General features: G+C 46.0%; 1 protein-coding gene across 1 annotated transcript in view; it reads left to right on the top strand.

The window, feature by feature from the left end:
- Window positions 1-16,158, top strand: part of ankrd67 (ankyrin repeat domain 67) — a 52,307-nt gene extending 36,149 nt beyond the window's left edge. The window contains exon 4 of the mRNA XM_087993603.1: window positions 12,802-16,158. Within this exon, the coding sequence (XP_087849729.1) occupies window positions 12,802-13,233 (432 nt within the window). The 3' untranslated portion in view covers window positions 13,234-16,158. The remainder of the gene's footprint in view (window positions 1-12,801) is intronic.
- Window positions 16,159-21,345: the final 5,187 nt, after the last annotated feature.

Raw genomic sequence — 21,345 nt, 5'->3', positions numbered from 1 at the left:
GGGGTGTGGGTGAGAGTCTGTATGGGGACGTGTTGTGGGTGAGAGTCCGTATGGGGACTGGGTGTGAGTGAGAGTCTGTATGGGGATGGGGTGTGGGTGAGAGTCTGTATGGGGATGGGGTGTGGGTGTGAGTCTGTATGGGGATGGGGTGTGGGTAAGAGTCCGTATAGAGATGGGGTGTGAGTGAGAGTCTGTATGGGGACCGGGTGTGGGTGAGTGTCTGTATGGGGATGGGGTCTGGGTGAGAGTCTGTACGGAGACGTGGTGTGGGTGAGATTCAGTATGGGGATGGGGTGTGGGTGTGAGTCAGCATGGTGACAGGGTGTGGGTGTGAGTCTGTATGGGGATGGGGTGTGGGTGTGAGTCTGTATGGGGATGGGGTGTGGGTGAGATTCAGTATAGGGATGGGGTGTGGGTGAGAGTCTGTATGGGGATGGGGTGTGGGTGAGAGTCTGTATGGGGATGGGGTGTGGGTGTGAGTCTGTATGGGGATGGGGTGTGGGTAAGAGTCCGTATAGAGATGGGGTGTGAGTGAGAGTCTGTATGGGGATGGGGTGTGGGTGAGAGTCTGTATGGGGATGGGGTGTGGGTGAGAGTCTGTATGGGGATGGGGTGTGGGTGAGAGTCTGTATGGGGATGGGGTGTGGGTGAGAGTCCGTATAGAGATGGGGTGTGAGTGAGAGTCCGTATGGGGACCGGGTGTGGGTGAGTGTCTGTATGGGGATGGGGTCTGGGTGAGAGTCTGTACGGAGACGTGGTGTGGGTGAGATTCAGTATGGGGATGGGGTGTAGGTGAGAGTCATATGTGGACGGGGTGTGGGTGTGAGTCAGCATGGTGACGGGGTGTGGGTGAGAGTCCATATGGGGATGGGGTGTGGGTGAGAGTCTGTATGGGGATGGGGTGTGGGTGTGAGTCTGTATGGGGATGGGGTGTGAGTGAGAGTCTGTATGGAGACGGGATGTGGTGAGAGTCCGTATGGTGATGGGGTGTGGGTAAGAGTCCGTATGGGGACGGGGTGTGGGTGAGAGTCTGTATGGTGATGGGGTGTGGGTGTGAGTCAGTATGGGGACGGTGTGTGAGTGAGATTCTATATGGGGATGGAGTGTGGGTGAGAGTCTGTATGGGTATGGGGTGTGGGTGAGATTCTGTGTGGGGATGAGATCTGAGTGAGAATCTGTATGGGGACGGGATGTGGGTGAGTGTCTGTATGGGGATGGGGTGTGGGTGAGAGTCTGTATGGGGACGTGTTGTGGGTGAGAGTCCGTATGGAGACGGGGTGTGGGTGAGAGTCTGTATGGGGATGGGGTGTGGGTGTGAGTCAGCATGGTGACAGGGTGTGGGTGTGAGTCCGTATGGGGATGGGCTGTGGGTGAGAGTCTGTATGGGGATGGGGTCTGGGTGAGAGTCTGTACGGAGACGTGGTGTGGGTGAGAGTCTGTATGGGGATGGGATGTGGATGTGAGTCAGCATGGGGACGGGTTGTGGGTGAGTCAGTAAGCGGACGTGATGTGTGTGAGCATCAGTATGGTGACAGGGTGTGTGTGAGAGTCTGTATGGGGACGGGATGTGGGTGAGAGTCTTAATGGCGATGTGGTGTGAGTGAGATTCAGTATGGGGATGGGGTGTGGGTGAGAGTCATATGGGGACTGGGTGGGGGTGAGAGTGTGTGTAAGGGATGGGGTGTGGGTGAGAATCTATATGGGGATGTGGTGTGGATGAGAGTCAGTATGAGGACTGGGTGTGGGTGTGAGTCAGCATGGGGACAGGGTGTGGTTGAGAGTCCGTATGGCGATGGGTGGTGGGTTGAGAGTCAGTATGGGGACGGAGTGTGGGTGAGAGTCTGTATGGGGTGGGGTGTGGGTGAGAGTCTGTATGGGGCGGGGTGTGGGTGAGAGTCTGTATGGGGCGGGGTGTGGGTGAGAGTCTGTATGGGGTGGGGTGTGGGTGAGAGTCTGTATGGGGCGGGGTGTGGGTGAGAGTCAGTATGGGGATGGGGTGTGGGTGAGAGTCTGTATGGGGACGGGGTGTGGGTGAGAGTCCGTATGGGGACGGGGTGTGGGTGAGAGTCTGTATGGAGATGGGGTGTGAGTGAGAGTCTGTATGGGGATGGAGTGTGGGTGAGAGTCTGTATGGGGATGGGGTCTGGGTGAGAGTCATATGTGGACGAGGTGTGGGTGAGATTCTTTATTGGGATGGGGTGTGGGTATGAGTCTGTATGGGGATGGGATGTGGGTGCGAGTCTGTATGGGGACGGCGTGTGGGTGAGAGTGAGTTTGGGGATGGAGTGTGGGTGAGAGTCTGTATTGGGACGGGGTGTGAGTGTGAGTCAGCATGGGGACGGCGTATGGGTGAGAGTCCGTATGGAGACGTGGTGTGGGTGAGAGTCTGTATGGAGATGTGGTGTGGGTGAGATTCAGTATGGGGACGGGGTGTGGGTGAGATTCAGTATGGGGAAGGAATGTGGGTGTGAGTCAGGATGGGAATGGAGTGTGGGTGTGAGTCGGTATGGGGACGGGGTGTGAGTGAGATTCTGTATGGGGATGGACTGTGGGTGAGAGTCATTTTGGGGACGGAATGTGGGTGAGAGTCTGTATGGGGATGGGGTGTGGGTGAGAGTCCATATCGAGACGGGCGGGGGGGGGTGGTAAGATTCTGTATGGGGATGGTGTGTGGGTAAGAGTTTGTATGGGGTGGGGTGTGGGTGAGAGTCTGTATGGGGACGGAGTGTGAGTGAGAGTCTGTATGGCGATGGGGTGTGGGTGTGAGTCTGTATGGGGATGGGATGTGGTTGAGAGTCCATATGGGGACGTGGTGTGGGTGTGAGTCCGTATGGAGATGGGGTGTGGTTGAGAGTCTGTATGGGGACGGGGTGTGGGTGAGAGTCCGTATGGAGACGTGGTGTGGGTGAGAGTCCGTATGGGGACTGGGTTTGAGTGAGAGTCTGTATGGGGATGGGGTGTGGGTGAGAGTCTGTATGGGGATGGGGTGTGGGTGAGAGTCTGTATGGGGTGGGCTGTGGGTGAGAGTCAGTGTGGGAACGCTCTGTGGGTGAGAGTCTGTATGGGGATGCGGTGTGGGTAAGAGTCCATATGGAGATGTGGTGTGAGTGAGAGTCTGTATGTGGACGGGATGTGGGTGAGAGTCTGTATGGGGATGGGGTGTGGGTGAGAGTCTGTACGGAGACATGGTGAGATTCAGTATGGGGATGAGGTGTGGGTGCGAGTCATATGGGGACTGGGTGGGGGTGTGACTCTTAATGGAGATGTGGTGTGGGTGAGATTCAGTATGGGGATGAGGTGTGGGTGCGAGTCATATGGGGACTGGGTGGGGGTGAGAGTCTGTAAGGGGATGGGGTGTGGGTGAGAATCCGTATGGGGATGGGGTGTAGGTGAGAGTCTGTATGGGGATGGGATGTGGGCGTGAGTCAGCATACGGATGGGGTGTGGGTGAGTCAGTAAGGGGACGTGATGTGGGTGAGCATCAGTATGGGGACAGGGTGTCGGTGAGAGTCTGTATGGGGACGGGGTGTGGGAGAGAGTCTGTATGGGGACAGGGTGTGGGTGAGAGTCTGTATGGAGATGTGGTGTGGGTGAGATTTAGTATGGGGACGGGGTGTGGGTGAGATTCTGTATGGGGATGGAATGTGGGTGTGAGTCAGTATGCGGACGGAATGTGAGTGAGAGTCTCTATGGGGACAGGGTGTGGGTGAGAGTCTGTGTGGGGACGGGGTATGAGTGAGATTCTTTATTGGGATGGGGTGTGGGTGAGAGACTGTGTGGGGTGGGTTGTGGGTGAGAGTCCGTATGGGGACGAGGTGTGTGTGAGAGTCTGTCTGGGGATGGGGTGTGGGTGAGAGTCGGTATGGGGATGAGGTGTGGGTGTGAGTCTGTATGGAGATGGGGTGTGGGTGCGAGTCTGTATTGGGACAGGGTGTGAGTGAGAGTCTGTATGGGGACGGCGTGTGGGTGAGAGTCCGTATGGAGATGTGGTGTGGGTGAGATTCAGTATGGGGATGGAATGTGGGTGTGAGTCAGTATGGGAATGGAGTGTGGGTGAAAGTCTGTATGGGGACGGGGTGTAAGTGAGAGTCTGTATGGGGACGGGGTGTGGGTGAGAGTCAGTATGGGGACAGGGTGTGAGTGAGAGTCTGTATGGGGACAGGGTGTGGGTGAGAGTCTGTATGGGGACGGGGTGTAAGTGAGAGTCTGTATGGGGACGGGGTGTGAGTGAGAGTCTGTATGGGGACGGGGTGTGGGTGAGAGTCTGTATGGGGATGGGGTGTGGGTGTGAGTGTGTATGGGGATGGGGTGTGGGTAAGAGTCTCGATGGAGATGGGGTGTGAGTGAGAGTCTGTATGGGGACGGGGTGTGGGTGAGTGTCTGTATGGGGATGGACTGTGGGTGTGAGTCAGTATGGGAATGGAGTGTGGGTGTGAGTCGGTATAGGGTTGGGGTGTGGGTGTGAGTCTGTATGGGGATGGGGTGTGGGTGAGAGTCTGTATTGGGATGAGGTGTGGGTGTGAGTCAACATGGGGACAGGGTGTGGTTGAGAGTCTGTATGGGGACGTGGTGTGGGTGAGAGTCTGTATGGGGATGGGGAGTGGGTGTGAGTCAACATGGGGACAGGGTGAGGTTACGAGTCCGTATGGAGACGTGGTTTGGGTGAGAGTCTGTATGGGGATGGGGTGTGGGTGAGAGTTTGTATGGGGTCGGGTGTGGGTGAGAGACTGTTTGTGGACGGAGTGTGAGTGAGAGTCTGTATGGCGATGGGGTGTGGGTGTGAGTCTGTATGGGGATGGGGTGTGGTTGAGAGTCAGTATGGGGACGGGGTGTGGGTGAGAGTCTGTATGGGGACAGGGTGTGGGTGAGAGTTTGTATGGGGAAGGGGTGTGGATGAGAGTCTGTATGGAGATGTGGTGTGGGTGAGAGACTGTGTGGGGTGGGTTGTGGGTGAGAGCCGTATGGGACGAGGTGTGGGTGAGAATCTGTCTGGGGATGGGGTGGGGGTGTGAGTCCGTATCGGGACAGGGTGTGGCTGTGAGTCTGTATGGGCTTGGGGTGTGGGTGAAAGTCTGTAAGGTGATGGGGTGTGGGTGAGGGTCCATATCGAGATGGGGGAGGGAGGTGGGGGGGGTAAGAGTCTGTATGGGGATGGTGTGTGGGTGAGTGTCTGTATGGGGATGTGGTGTGTGTGAGAGTCAGTATGGGGACGGAGTGTGATGTGAGTCCGTATGGGGATGGGCTGTGGGTGAGAGTCTGTATGGGGATGGGGTGTGGGTGAGAGTCTGTATGGGGATGGGGTGTGGGTGAGATTCAGTATGGGGATGGGGTGTGGGTAAGAGTCCGTATGGAGATGGGGTGTGAGTGAGAGTCTGTATGGGGATGGTGTGTGGGTGAGATTCAGTATGGGGATGTGGTGTGAGTGTGAGTCAGCATGGTGACGGGGTGTGGGTGAGAGTCCGTATGGGGACGAGGTGTGTGTGAGAGTCTGTATGGGGATGGGGTGTGGGTGAGAGTCTGTACAGAGACGTGGTGTGGGTGAGATTCAGTATGGGGATGGGGTGTGGGTGAGAGTCATGTGGTGACGGGGTGTGGGTGAGAGTCCATATGGGGATGGGGTGTGGGTGAGAGTCTGTATGGGGATGGGATGTGGGTGTAAGTCAGCATTGGGACGGGGTGTGGGTGAGTCAGTAAGGGGACGTGATGTGGGTGAGCATCAGTATGGGGACAGGGTGTGGGTGAGAGTCCGTATGGGGACGTGGTGTGGGTGAGAGTCCGTATGGGGACGTGGTGTGGGTGAGAGTCTGTATGGGGATGGGGTGTGGGTGAGAGTCCATATCGAGTTGGGGGGGGTGGGGTGGTAAGAGTCTGTATGGGGATGGTCTGTGGGTAAGAGTTTGTATGGGGTGGCGTGTGGGTGAGAGTCTGTATGGGGACGGAGTGTGAGTGAGAGTCTGTTTGGGGATGGAGTGTGGGTGTGAGTCTGTATGGGGATGGGGTGTGGTTGAGAGTCTGTATGGGGACGGGGTGTGGGTGAGAGTCCGCTTGGGGACGTGGTGTGGGTGAGAGTCCGCTTGGGGACGTGGTGTGGGTGAGAGTCCGTACGGGGACTGGGTGTGGGTGAGAGTCCGTACGGGGACTGGGTGTGGGTGAGAGCTTGTGTGGGAACGGGGTGTGGGTGAGAGTCTTTATGGGGCGGGGTGTGGGTGAGAGTCTATATGGGGCGGGGTGTGGGTGAGAGACTGTGTGGGGTGGGTTGTGGGTGAGAGCCGTATGGGACGAGGTGTGGGTGAGAATCTGTCTGGGGATGGGGTGTGGGTGTGAGTCCGTATCGGGACAGGGTATGGCTGTGAGTCTGTATGGGCTTGGGGTGTGGGTGAAAGTCTGTAAGTTGATGGGGTGTGGGTGAGGGTCCATATCGAGATGGAGGAGGGAGGTGGGGGGGTAAGAGTCTGTATGGGGATGGTGTGTGGGTGAGTGTCTGTATTGGGTGGGGTGTGGGTGAGAGTCTGTATGGGGACGGGATGTGGGTGAGAGTCCGTATGGGGACGAGCTGTGTGTGAGAGTCTGTATGGAGATGGGGTGTGGGTGTGAGTCAGCATGGGGACGGGATGTGGGTGAGAGTCTGTATGGGGTCGTGGTGTGGGTGCGAGTCTGTATGGGGACGTGGTGTGGGTGAGTGTCTGTATAGGGATGGGGTGTTGGTGAGAGTCTGTATGGGAACACGGTGTGAGTGAGAGTCTGTATGGGGACGGGGTGTGTGTATGAGTCTCTATGGGGATGGGGTGTGGGTGTGAATTTGTATCGGGACGGGGTGTGCGTGTGAGTCTGTATGGGGACGGAGTGTGCGTGTGAGTCTGTATGGGAATGGAGTGTGGGTGAGAATCTGTAAGAGGATGGGGTGTGGGTGACAGTCCATATGGGGGCAGGGTGTGGGTGAGAGTCTGTATGGAGACGGGGTGTGGGTGAGAGCCTGTATGGGGATGGGGTGTGGGTGAGAGTCTGTATGGGGACGGGGTGTGGGTGAGAGTCTGTATGGGGATGGAGTGTGGGTGAGAGTCTGTATGGGGACGGGATGTGGGTTAGAGTAAGTATGGGGATGGGATGTGGGTGACAGTTGATTTTGGGACTAGGAATAAATGGGTCTGTGTTGGGACTGCTTTACTCTGAGATGTGCTGGGTGCTCTTGGCCCAGAAATGGGAAAGTGGTCCAGACACATCTTTCCAATAGGAAGACCAGAATTGTGTGCAATATTCCAACAGTGGCCTAACCAATGTCCTGTACAGCCGCAACATGACCTCCCAACTCCTGTACTCAATACTCTGACCAATAAAGGAAAGCATACCAAACGCCTTCTTCACTGTCCTATCTACCTGTGACTCCACTTTCAAGGAGCTATGAACCGGCACTCCAGACAGCGAAGAAGGTTACCTCAGATTACAACAGAATCTTGACCAGATGGGCCAATGGGCTGTGAAGTGGCAGATGGTGTTTAATTCAGATAAATGCGAGGTACTACATTTTGTAAAAGCAAATCTTAGCTGGACTTATACACTTAATGGTAAGGTCCTAGGAGTATTGCTGAACAAAGAGACCTTGGTGTGCAGGTTCATAGTTCCTTGAAAGTGGAGTCACAGGTAGATAGGATAGTGAAGAAGGCGTTTGGTATGCTTTCCTTTATTGGTCAGAGTATTGAGTACAGGAGTTGGGAGGTCATGTTGCAGCTATCCAGGACATTGGTTAGGCCACTGTTGGAATATTGCATGCAATTCTGGTCTTCTTCCTATCAGAAAGTCTTTTCCCTGGGGTGGGAGAGTCCAGAACTAGAGGGCATAGGTTTAGGGTGAGAGGGGAAAGATATAAAAGAGACCTAAGGGGCAATTATTTCACACAGAGGGTGGTACATATATGGAATGAGCTGCCAGAGGAAGTGGTGGAGGCTGGTACAATTGCAACATTTTTTTTAGATTAGATTAGATTACTTACAGTGTGGAAACACGCCCTTCGGCCCAACGAGTCCACACCGACCCACCGAACGCGCAACCCACCCATACCCCTACATTTAACCCTTTTTAACCTAACACTACAGGCAATTTAGCATGGCCAATTCACCTAACCCGCACATCGGAGCACCCGGAGGAAACCCACGCAGACACGGGGAGAATGTGCAAACTCCAAACAGTCAGTCGCCTGAGTCGGGAATTGAACCCGGGTCTCTGGCGCTGTGAGGCAGCAGTGCTAACCACTGCGCCACTGTGCCGCCCACATTTAAGAGGCATTTGGATGGGTATATGAATAGGAAGGGTTTGGAAGGATATGGGCCGGGTGTTGGCAGGTGGGACTAGATTGGGTTGGGATATCTGGTCGGCATGGACAGGTTTGACCGAAGGGTCTGTTTCCATGCTGTACATCTATATGACTCCATGACTCTATGACTCTTACGTGTCAAGGCACCATCCTGATGTATGTCTTTCTCAGTTTCGGAATCTTTAAAACATTGGATTGTCATGTGCCTAATGATATTTAAAATTATAAGTAGGATGATATGGGATATAACTCTAGTCATTTCTATGGTTGCATCAAACTAACATTTGAAAGTGCTGATCGTGGGCTGCAGCATAATTCTGTCATTATCAGCCAAGATCAATCAGTTCAGCAGAGATCAACAATTTAACCTGGGAATGTCCTGTCTTGTGAGACTAGTGAATAGACTGTGAAATCTTTGGGATGTTGATTGTTACCTTGAAGTAAATAAAGTTGTGATGGTAGTGGATGGGAATGCAATGACAAGTATGAAGAAGACAACCACCTAATGAAGGAGCAGCACTCTGAAAGTTAATGCTTCAAATAAACCTGTTGGACTATAACCTGGTGTTGTGTGATTTTTAACAATGAAGATGATCAAATGTCCAGACTTCATGTGCCCTGTTATATACACAAAATAAACTTATTTTTATGCATGTCTGACAATCTGATTTCTGATTCATTGTACTAAAAAGTTGAAATTTGATCTTAATTTATTAATGCAAATTGGAAGTTGTCTTCAGAATCAAAATTAAAGATAAAATTTGAAGGAACTAAAGAAGAGTGTGTATCCTGGGATGTTAGCTGCTTAGAATGATTGGGACAGGTAATGAACAGAAACTTCTGAAAGCAAACTTAACTCATGAGTGGTGACATCTGCCCTGCTAAGGAGACTTCTCTGCGTCTAAAGTAGATAATCCAGTAAGATTATGCTCTACTGTGAGAACAGACTTCATCCAATATTAAATATACTCCTTGCGTGAAAAGTTGAAATGTTGAAATGCTGAGGACATTCTACAAATGCATTGGACTACAGACTTTACAATAATAGAAAATAGACAAAGACAGTTATTCTAATCTCTTTAATCATTTAAAGTTTCATAGTTACACCCAATTTTATTAAAAATTTTAAGGATTGGCATTTCACTGCAATTATAGTAGATATTATTTTCAGCTCTTTACACTTTGCTCTTCATGCTATAATGATCACAAAATATTTCTGATCTTTATGTCTTTGTCCTATAATTTTCAGACTTCTTTTGGCTTCAGCAACTCTGATCCCTGGAAATTAGATAAGTCAAAAAACAGACTTCAAAAAGACAGGGAATGAATTGTCTAGATCTGCTGATCTATACCCATATGTACTGACAATATGCATAGATTTCCAGGTATTTACTCTATAGTCTTCCCCGAATTCCAAATTATATTATTTATTTTGTTTATGCAGCAGTTTAAGAAATTGGAACATCTACGTAGAGTCATAGAGATGTACAGCATGGAAACAGACCCTTCGGTCCAACACATCCATGCCGACCAGATATCCCAACCCAATCTAGTCCCAACTGCCAGCACCCGGCCCATATCCCTCCAAACCCTTTCTATTCATATGCCCAACCAAATGCCTCTTAAATGTTGCAACTGTACCAGCCTCCACCACTTCCTCTGGCAGCTCATTCCATATATGTACCACCCTCTGTGTGAAAGTTGCCCCTTAGGTCTCTTTTATATCTTTCCCCTCTCACCCTAAACCTATGCCCTCCAGTTCTGGACTCCCCCACCCCAGGGAAAAGTCCTTGTCTATTTATCCTATCCATGCCCCTCATGATTTTGTAAACCTCTATAAGGTCACCCCTCAACCTCCGATGTTCCAGGGAAAACCGCCCCAGCTTGTTCAGCCTCTCCCTATAGCTCAAATTCTCCAACCCTGGTAACATCCTTGTAAATCTTTTCTGAACCCTTTCAAGTTTCACAACATCTTTCCGATAGGAAGGAGACCAGAATTGCATGCAATATTCGAAAAGTAGCCTAACCAATGTCCTGTACAGCCGCAACATGACCTCCCAACTCCTGTATTCAATCCTCTGACCAATAAAAGAAAGCATTCCAAACACCTTCTTCGCTATTCTATCTACCTGTGATTCCACTTTCAAGGAGCTATGAACCTGCACTCCAAGGTCTCTTTGTCAGCAACACTCCCATTATACCTTACCATTAAGTGTATAAGTCCTGCTAAGATTTGCTTTCCCAAAATGCAGCACCTCGCATTTATTTGAATTAAACTCCATCTGTCACTTCTCAGCCCATTGGTCCATCTGATCAAGATCCTATTGTAATCTGAGGTAACCTTCTTCGCTGTCCACTACACCTCCAATTTTGGTGTCATCTGCAAACTTACTAACTGTACCTCTTATGCTCACATCCAAATCATTTATGTAAATGACAAAAAGTAGAGGTTTTGACCATTCCAAAACTGTGTATCAGCAGCTAATATTAAATAACCTAATTTAATCTAGTCCACTCTTTTATAATGATTATTGCTTATATAAAGTTACACAAAAAAAAATGTCTGGTAACTGTTACAGGAACAGAATATTCATTGCAATGTGCATCTCTTCAAATACACAGTCTGTGAAAAGTGTACAATAATGAGAATGTACCAAAAGTCACCACGTAAGTGCATTAAGATACTGCACATGGGGATCCTGTGGAATTCCCATCATAGGAAATTCCAAAATAATTTCCCTGGAAACTGACTTTTCCTGTGGACAATTCCTCAATGCCTGGAACTGTCTGAAAGTCTCCATAAAAATCAAAGACTTTGGATGGCTCTGTTGAAATAAAGTAAAATACTGACTCAAAAAATGTTTGACCATTAGATGCATAGACTAACTCCTGAGTATATATTCAATTAACCCCATACTTAACTCACACACACCCAACTACAACAGACCCTGACCTGACATGATAAAACCCAAACCCAACAAACCTTTCGGCTGGATTCAAATACCTTAGACCTGTACCCATTCTGCCCAGGACCCAATTTTTCCAGCCCACCACATCCTACCTGCTCCCAGACACACTGCACAGTTCCCCTACCTCAGCCTGCACCCTACTTACCAGGTGCTCTGGCACCCTACCCACCTGTCAACCTACTCTTCTGGGCACCTATGTGTGACCCATCTCGGACCCTTCCGTCCAAATAGACTTCTAGATTTTTAAAAAATCAAATCCTTTCAGTCATGTTATGACACAACACAGGAGTAGATGGGACTTGAACCTAGCTCTCCTGGTCACAGACAGGGACACTACCACTGAACCATGAGGGTCCCTTCCATTCTTATATACTTACCCTTTGACAGCAGCTGTCAATGTTGCTACCAGGATCTTCAAATTTCAAATTTAAAACCATGGCAGCTGGTTGCTTGCAGAAGGAGCCATGGTGTGCCTTCCTCTTACAGTCTGTTACAAGAGAACTGTCAGAATGAAGGCTCTCTTCCACACTTCTGAGGGATACCCAATCAGAATCTCCTCACAGAAATAGTAAGCTCACTTCTCACATGAATCCATGTGAGATTGCCACTCCTCGGAAAATCTGACTGAATACCCCTCTTTTCAATGTAAATTAAATCAGGAATTATAAATGCAGATTTTTTTGATTTCTATCAAAGCACAATATTAATTGTTGATCAATAATAGTCAGGAGGCAGTGCAAAGCTGAAAGTTCACCGTAGACATTTAATGCTCTTGTACCAGCTGTAAATGGATATAGAACAGAACCTGATTCAAGAGCTGTGGTGATGGTGTCTGGACTGATCTCCCTGCTTCACTGCTTGCAAATGTTTCTATGGGAATCTATACGAATATAAAATCACCATTCAGCTGCTATGCCTGTCAACAGCGATGTCTGTTAAATACTGTATGCAGGCTGAAAAGCAGCGTGACAGTTCAACATCGCATTTGCTGCATTTCCATTGCAAAAAAAATTAATCTTTTGTGTAATCAATTATGAGAGATTAATACTTAAAAATATGCTGAAAATTGATTGCTATCTTCACTTTTATTTAAATAGTACTGTGGATTCCAATTATACACTATAATAAGCAAAAGAAATACTTTATAAGAAGATAAGTTTTAAAACATTTTTGTGAAGTGTGGAAATTATGGTCTCGATAGCTCATAACGATGTTCTGCAAGATAGTCTGTGATTCTTTTCAAAACCAGCATTCCAAATGTTATGCAGTAGTTACCATACAAAGGAGACGAAAACAAAATTCCACCAAACACCCCAACTTATTTCAGATGTAAGTTTAAGTATATCTTGGCTCTTCAGTGCTCTGCTCAAAAATACTGAAGTGTTTTAATTCTGTTTGATTATTTGAATAAGGAAGCAACACTTGAATGTCAAGTGTTAAAATATCTGTGATCTGTATTTTCTAAGAGACACCTGGTAACATTATGTGCATTTAACGATTATTTCTTTGCTTGTCTTCATTTAGATCTTGCAGCTGCTACTAAACCAAAATGCCACAGTGGATGCTTCAGATAGAAACCAGCTCACACCTTTGCACAGAGCTGCAGATAGTGGAACAGTTGCTGCTCAATTGTTGTTGCAGTTTGGTGCTTTCGTTGACAGTAGAGATCTACTACAAATGACCCCTCTGCATCATGCTGCTTTCCAAGGTCATGTGACAGTGGCTGGAGCTCTAATTGAACATGGCGCTGATGTCCATGCCAGAAACTGGATGGATAAGACTCCTTTACATCTGGCTGCAGAGAAAGGCCACTGTCATATTGTACGGCTATTGATTAGTAATGGGGCTGATATGCTAGCCAAAACCAAGTGGAATGAAACAACAGCCAATCTCGCCATGGAGAGAAATCACCAAAAGGTTGTTAATGTCCTGAGACAACAAAGTATAAAACAATAAGAATGCATATTTAGATTATGAAGTGAATGGGCTATTTTTTACAAATAGAAATAAATGGCATATTCATATTTAGAGTTGCTGTGGCATCCCCAACACCAGCATGTTGTACAATTTTCAAACCCCACTCTCTGTCTTGTTGCTACTGGGAGAGGGGGTCATGTTAACTTTATTCGTCCTTTCTGTAAAACCCATCCACAACAGTAAGGGTCAGAATAAAAGGTCAAACTTGATGAAGGGAAAGGAAATGGATCCTCTGTCTTTTGGAGACTGAGGATAGCAAAGGCAAAGAGGATAGTGAAGATAGTCAGTAAGTCAATGCAAAATCCAGTCCTGAATTTATGAACTAATATCCCTCTATTTTCCTCTGAATTGAGTGAACTCCATGCCCTCAGATCCAATCTTGACCTTGTTATTAAGTCTTCTGACAAGAGTGGTACTGTTGTTGTCTGGCATTCTGACCTCTGCATTATGGAGGCTAAGCACCAGCTCTCAGATACTTCCTCCTATCTCCCTTTGGACCATGACCCTACGATGGAACACCAGGCCACTGTGTCCACAACAGTCACCAATCTCATCTCATCTGGTCATCTCCCCCGATTGCCTCCAAATTTATAGTCTCCCAATCCTGCACAGCTCACTTCTACTTCTTTCCAAGAATCCACAAATACGAATGCATTGGCAGACCCATTGCTTCTGTCTGCTCCTGGTCCACAGAACTCCATCTCTTGCCACATCGACTCAATTTTCACCCCCCACCCGTGTCCAGTCCCTTCCCACTTACATCCATGTGTCTTCTGGCGCTTTATGCCAGTTTCAGAATTTCCAGTTTGAGACTCCAGCGCTTCCTCTTTACCATGAACATGCAATCACTTTAAACATCTGTCTCCCATCAGGATAGTCTCAGGGCTCACTGCTTCTTCCTGGAAAAAAAGTCCTGTACCATGCCCATCCACCTCCCCCATCCCACTCCATCCCACCCCCTCCTCCATCTGGCCAAACTTGTCATTTTGAACAACTTTGTCTTTAATTCCCCTCACTTTCTTCATGGCAAAGGAGTGGCCATGAGTACCCACATGGGCCCCGGTTTTGCCTGTCTCTTTGTGGGATACATGGAACATTCCTTGTTCCAGTTGGACTCTGGTCCCCATCCACAAATCTCACTCCAGTATATCGATGACATCGTTGGTGCTGTTTCCCTCTCTCATCCTGAATTGAAAAAGTTTATCAAGTTTGCTTCCAATTTTCTCACCCATTCTCATCTTCACGTGGTCCATCTCTGACTCTTCCCTTCCCTTCCTCCACATGTGTTTCCTGTTCCAATCATAGGTTGGCCACCAATAATCAGTACAAACCCACTAACTCCTACAGTTAGATCCTCACAACCTGCTCCCTGTAAAGATTCTATTCCATTCTCCCAGTTTCTCCATCTCTATTACATCTGTTCTGATGATGCCAGCTTCTATAAGGGGGCCTCTGAAATGTCCACTTTCTTCCTCAACTTCCCCATCACTGTAATTGACAGGACCGTCAGCTATGTCCAACCCATCTCCTGCTCTTCAGCTCTAACCCCCAGCAAGTGTCCCCCACATAACAGGCCTTGTCATCACATAGGCTGCTCCCACAAACAACCCATTGCCAAACACTAATGAGTCCCCATTTGCAGCTATTTGATATTCCCAGGCTGACCTTTACCCATTCCTTTGTCTGTCCAACTGTTGTTCTCTCTCTCTGAATGCTCGCAGGCCTGCTGAGTTTCTCCAGCAATTTCTGTTTCTGTATGTGAGAGAAATAAAGGAATGGAGAGTGAGTGAGAAGGTGCTAATTTCCCACAGAACCAACTGTGACGGCTTCACATGGCTGTAGCAATGTGGAGCCAGAACCCCTTGACCCCTGTTATCTCCCGAGGTACATTTGTGGCAACCAATAAGTATGATGCTTAAGTCAACAGCCCTCATTTTCAGCATGAGCAATCATGTGCTTCACTGCAATTATCATTAAAGCTCACAATAGCTTCACTACAATCTGCAGAAGATCCTTGTCTGACAAGTAATAAGAATCACTCAAGTCCCCACCTTGATGGAAAGCCAGATTGTACTTGTGACTGCAATATGAAATAAAACAAATAGAATAAATATGGACTATTTTCTAGGCCTTAGCATTTGGGTTCTGGTGAAGAATCAATGGAGCCAAAATGTTAACTCTGCTTTCTTCTCACAAATGCTGCCAGACCTGCGGAGGTTTTGCAGCAATTTCTGGTTTTGTTTCAGATCTCCAGCTCCCACAGTCCCTTGGATTATTTTAGCATTTGAAGTGCATCTTTCCATCTATTAAGGTTTTCAGGATCTGATTGCTAACATTAGCGTAACCATCCCACTGCTGAGTAGGTGTCAGGCAATGATCATCTCCTAAGACGGTTGCCCCTGAGATTCAATGATATTACCATTTACCAACATGCTTTGCTAGTTTTAAGAGGGGTTTTAACCAATACTCATCTCAGCAAGGTAACAGGTATCATCAGGTTACATTTGGAGATGTACAAGTAAAGGTTGCATGTGTTGCTGATGATAGTTTCCTGTGGAACAAGGGCAGAAACTGAACAAGTGATGGAGGGTTTGGTCAAGAACACCAAAATACAAAAGATGCTGTCTCATTTACAGTAACTTGCTTAGAATGGTAAAAATGTGTGAAGTATTTACATATAGAATGAGACTATAGAACTTTAATAAGATTAATAAATAATTTCAAAATTATAGATATCTTCACACCAATGTTTTTCCATATCAAACCTGTACTTCATGCGTTTTATTGTTTTGTCTATAAACAGACAAAGTCTGTAAATGTTATGCCAAGGCCTGCACAACAGAAGATCATTTCTTTGACATTTTCAGTAGGAGAGACCAAAAAGTTTCAGTATGGAGTTCAATTACTAAAGAGCACACAGGAAAGCTGTGTGCTCTTCACACATGACTTGCATGCTTCACATTTCCTGCCTACTATAGATGTGGTGCTGATTACGAAAGTGGTTCCTCAGAAGCTAATAATTCCAGTAATTTTCAACAGATACTCATTTATTTAAGCATTTAATGTGTTCATTAAAAAAATCAATTATTGAGAGAAAAATTGAATCAAAATATTTCAAACAAAACAAATTGCAGAAAGCATTTTTGGTGACGAGGGAGAGCCACCTGGTGGTCAGATTAGAATAACTATGTACAGTATTTGAATATTGGTATGAATGTTTAGGTTGTGTGTTACAACACCGGGTAAACCCGCCCCCACTTAATTTAAACCAGCAACACAAAAAAGATTTATCCATACAGTAATCTGTGAAAATTCAAGCTCAAGAACTATCCCAAAGGTCACTATTTAAAGTAAAAAATTAACAACTTCGTTTCTTAAGGAATAACAAAGGATAATTAACTAACAACTATTTACAACTCCTTTCTCTCACCTATCTTTTATCTTCCCCTTCTACAATAATAGTCTAATAAAACCCCCAATTAAGATTTACCAAAAATTCAAATTTCAAAACTGGCCAGCTGTCGAATGTTCTCTTTATATCTTCCTTTGTCTTCTTTTCTTCTTCTTAGGGATTTCTGTTTCACAGGTCACTGATCGATAAAGGTACCTTTAAGAAAGATATTCTCTGGGCAGTCTGCATATGTTGGTGGCTTGGCAGGCCTCCCTCAACTATTCAATTTTCCCCGTCATATATACCCAAAGCATTGGATTGTGTTATTGGCTTTTAATATTGTCAGTAGATTTTTTGGGGGATATAATTTAAACTGATTGGCCGCATTCAAATTTGTTTTTGTCTCCAGGCAACCAGCTACTCTAGCTGCTGGTCTAAAAGGTTTCATTGTATCTTGTTTAGAACACATGGTACTGTCAGATAGTTCTGCTAGCTTTTAACTCTCTTAAAGGTACAGTACACCTTACATCTTCATAACACCTCCCTGCTTAAGAAAAAAATGAACCATCAGAATGAAAAGCTTTCTTTTTTTTTCAATTCTTTAAACACAGTACCCTAATATACCGATAACTTTAACCTAAGTTCACTTTAACTTCGTCCCATCTAACTGTATATATCTATACAACATTAAATATAAATCTCATCTAAACTTTATCCATTAAATCCACGATAATGCATCTGCGATTACATTCTTACGATCCGTAACATGTACGATTTTTAAATTAGAAGTCTGTAACATAAGACTCCAACAAAACAGTCTCATATTCTTGTCTTTAAAGCGTTCTAAGAATGTAAGAGGATTGTGATCCGCGTACACAACCGTCTCCGACGCATTGTTCGTGACATACACAGTACAATGTTGTAAGGCCAGTACCAAACTCAATAGTTCCTTTTCGATCGTGGAGTATTTCCTTTGGTGGATGTTGATCTTCTTTGAAAAGTAACCAACTGGCAGTTCAATCCCATCCTCATCTCCCTGTCGGAGTACAGCTCCAACCCCAATGTCACTAGCATTGATGGTGACTTTAAAAGGATTTGAAAAGTTTGGTGTAGCTAAAACTGGTTTGGTGGTTAATATTGATTCCAAATGGTCGAATGCCTCCTGGCATTGTTCTATCCAATGAAACTTTGTGTTCTTCTTCAGCAAATCAGTTAACAGTGCCACTACACTGCTGAAGTTTGGAACAAACTTCCGATAAAATCCGCTGAGTCCTAAGAATCGAAGCACCTCTTTCTTTGAGGTTGGTGGTGGAAATTCCTCGATGGCCTTAGTCTTTGCATTCCGTGGGGTCATCCTTCCATGACCGATGTTATGTCCTAAGAACGTCACCTCTGCTTTCACAAATTCAGTTTTATTTACGTTTGCTTCTTGTAGTCATTCAAAGAGCTCTGCCAGCTGTACCTTGTGATCTTTCCTGGACTCACTAAAGATCACTACATCGTCCAAATTGACTGCACGGTTTGTTAATCCAGCCAAAACTCTGTTCATGAGTCTTTGGCATGTGGTGGGTGTATTCTTCATTCCAAAGGGCATCACTTTAAACTGATATCACCCATTTGGAGTTACAAATGCAGAAATTTCTTTTGCCATCTCTGATAAAGGTGCCTGCCAGCAACCACACATTAAGTCGACTTGGTGATGTAACTAGCTTATCCGACTTTCTCGATATGGTCCTCCAATCTAGGAACTGGATATGAGTCTGATTTTGTAACAGCGTTAATCTTTCAATAATCCACACAGAATCATTGAGTCCCGTCTGGTTTGGGAACTAAGATGATCGGCAAACTTCACTCACTCTGGTTTGGTTCGATGATGCATGGCCTCCAGCTCCATCTGGACCTGTCTGGCTTTGAAATGATTAAGCCAATAGGGGTATTGTTTTATCGGAGCAGTATTCCCTATATCTACTTCATGTACAATAGCATTAGTCCTCCCTATCCGGATTCTTATGTATGTCCTTATACTGCAGTAAAAAATCTTTCAACTGCATTCTTTGCTGCTGAGACAGATAGCTTACTAACCTATCCCACTCCTCATGGACTTTGTTAATCTATTTTGAGGTACCTCAAAATCCACATCACCTGGACTTGATTCCTCACTCTGCAGGGCAGTAACTAACAGCTGTTTCTCCAGTTCTTTCTCTCTAGTATAAAATGGCTTCAACATGTGCACATGATATACCTGATACCTTTTTTCCTATCTAGTATCTTTACTAGATAGTTCACCTGACTCAACTTTTTCTCAATTTGATAGGGACTACTAAACCTGGCTTTGGAGGGATCTCCTATTACTGGTAACAATACTAACACGTTATCCCCCTCAGGAAAACATCCGAGTCTCAGAGTTTTTACCTGCCATCTGCTTCATTCTACACTGTGCCCTCTTTAGGTGCTGTTTAGCTAACTCACCTACACTATTCAATCTCTCCCTCACCTCTGATACATAATCTAAGTGTGAAATCTCCAACTTTGGTCCTGTCAATTTTTCTTTAATTAATTTCAAATGGCCTCTCACTTCATACCTGAATATTAACTCGAAGGGACTGAACTGTATAGATTCACTTGGGACATCTCTAATCCCAAACAATACAAATGGAATACATTTATTCCACTCATTCAGGTAATCCTGACAGTATGCTCTCAATGTGGTCTTCAAGGTCTAATGCCACCTCTCTAAAGCTGCCTGGGATGATTGGATTTAAAGTGCTGTATACCTAAGCTATCCATCACCTCCTTAAACAGCCTAGCAGTAAAATTTGACCCTTGATCCGACTGAATCTCTCTGGGTAGCCCATACTGAGTGAAGAAAGCTACTAAGTTTTCTCCTACTTTTTTTACCTTGATACTCCAGAATGGAATTGCCTCCGGAAATCTGCTAGAAATATCCATTATGGTTAACAAGTCTGGTTCCCACTTTTAGTTCTCAGGAGGGGACCTACACAGTCAATTATAACCTGCATAAAAGGTTCTTCAAATGAGGGAATTGGCAACAAAGATGCTGGTTTTATTACTGCCTCTAGCTTACCTATCATTTGGCATGTATGACACATTCGGCACAGCATCCTTGTGCATTCCAGGCCAACAAAAATGTTTCTGTACCTTACGTGAGTCTTTCATACCCCAAGGTGACCTCCTACAGGTAGTGCATGTGCTACCCATAACACCTTCTGTCTGTGTGCTAGCGGCAACACAATCTGGTGCACTTTGGCCCATTTCTCCTCTGCACTAATCTGCCATGGTCTCCATTTCTGTCTTAGAATTCTATCTTTCAGATGATAACCCTCCGGAATATTCTCTGCCTCCTTTTTAGAGTACGCATCCGCATATATATATTTTATTGTCTTGTTTTGCTGTTGCAAGTCTCTTAGCCTTTCAGGAATGAACACTTTTGTCTGACTGTCTGCCTGTTCAGGTTTTTCCTGATCCATTACATCAAATAGAGTATCTGCTAACTGAACCTTAACTCCTTCATTTCCTCTTTATTTCTCACTTCACGCTGTGACTTATCATAGAGGGATATGGTTACCACAATCTGGGAAAATACCAGGATATTTCTGTTTTAACTCCCCAGTTTCAAGTCATCTCTATGACTTGAATTAAAGGAGGGCCTGTGTAGCCCTCTGGAGCAGCTATTGCAGCCTGCTTCTGGGTTCCCACCTTAAATCTGTTGATTTATCCTCGGTTGCACTGGAGAAAGACGGGAAAATGCCTGTTGGCCTCATTAACCTGTCCTCAACAAAGGTTGGACACAGCACCTGCTAAAATGGCCAATGCTAGGTACATGGTTAGGAAACAAGCAAAAAACAACCAGCATAGTTACTTTGAAATGATCTACTTTTCAGTCTGAAGTCACAACATTTTCCCTTAGTGACTATACTGTGCATGTCATCGTTTCCTATGGGGACTTTGAAAAAATTTAAAATCAGTACACTGATATTCAGGTATACTTGAGGTTGCTTTTAAGATTAAATTTCTAATTTATAGCTTTTTGGGGAGATGTTCTCTGTTGTAATGTGGCTTTTTGAGAGGAGTCTGGGGATTGAAGCAAAATGGCTACAACATCAACTTGGAGTGAAGAGAGCCTGTGAACTTAAGAGATGTTTTATTATATTAAAATTACTGTATAATATCAATTTGTTATATTGCCATCCAGTATCAATTGCAGAGCACAAAGGAGACATTCAAGCCCTACAGATTGGCAGAACCACAAGGCTGATCCCTACCAAGGGGCAAACCAGTTAATAAACAGTAATACTTGGAAATCAGCATAACCATATCGGTCCTCCATTTTTAAGTATACAAGGTGAGTTGGACCAGTATGTCTCATTCCCCACCTGCACATTACAATCTGACAAAGAAGTGACAGAGGTATGAAAGCATCCATGACAATGGAATAGTTCAATGAAGAATATTGTTGAAATTAAATTGCTGAGGTTTCATCAATCTATCTTTATAACTTAGAATATTTGATCCTACCTGGATGGAAAACCCAGTAAAACTGGAAAATGATACATAATTATGACAAACCAGCAGAGAGAAGACAAACATAAAATTCTTGATCTGATTTAGTAAACTATTTTCCCAACTGTTTACTAGAAACAGACCATTCTAATGCTGAAATATGAGAACTTTGGCATTTT

Source organism: Chiloscyllium plagiosum, unplaced genomic scaffold, assembly GCF_037043375.1.
Source record: "Chiloscyllium plagiosum isolate Xiang-an unplaced genomic scaffold, Cpla_swu_hap1 HiC_scaffold_13, whole genome shotgun sequence".
NCBI lineage: Eukaryota > Metazoa > Chordata > Chondrichthyes > Orectolobiformes > Hemiscylliidae > Chiloscyllium > Chiloscyllium plagiosum.
The sequence above is the reverse complement of the archived record's forward strand: the minus strand, read 5'-3'. Positions and strand labels throughout refer to the sequence as shown.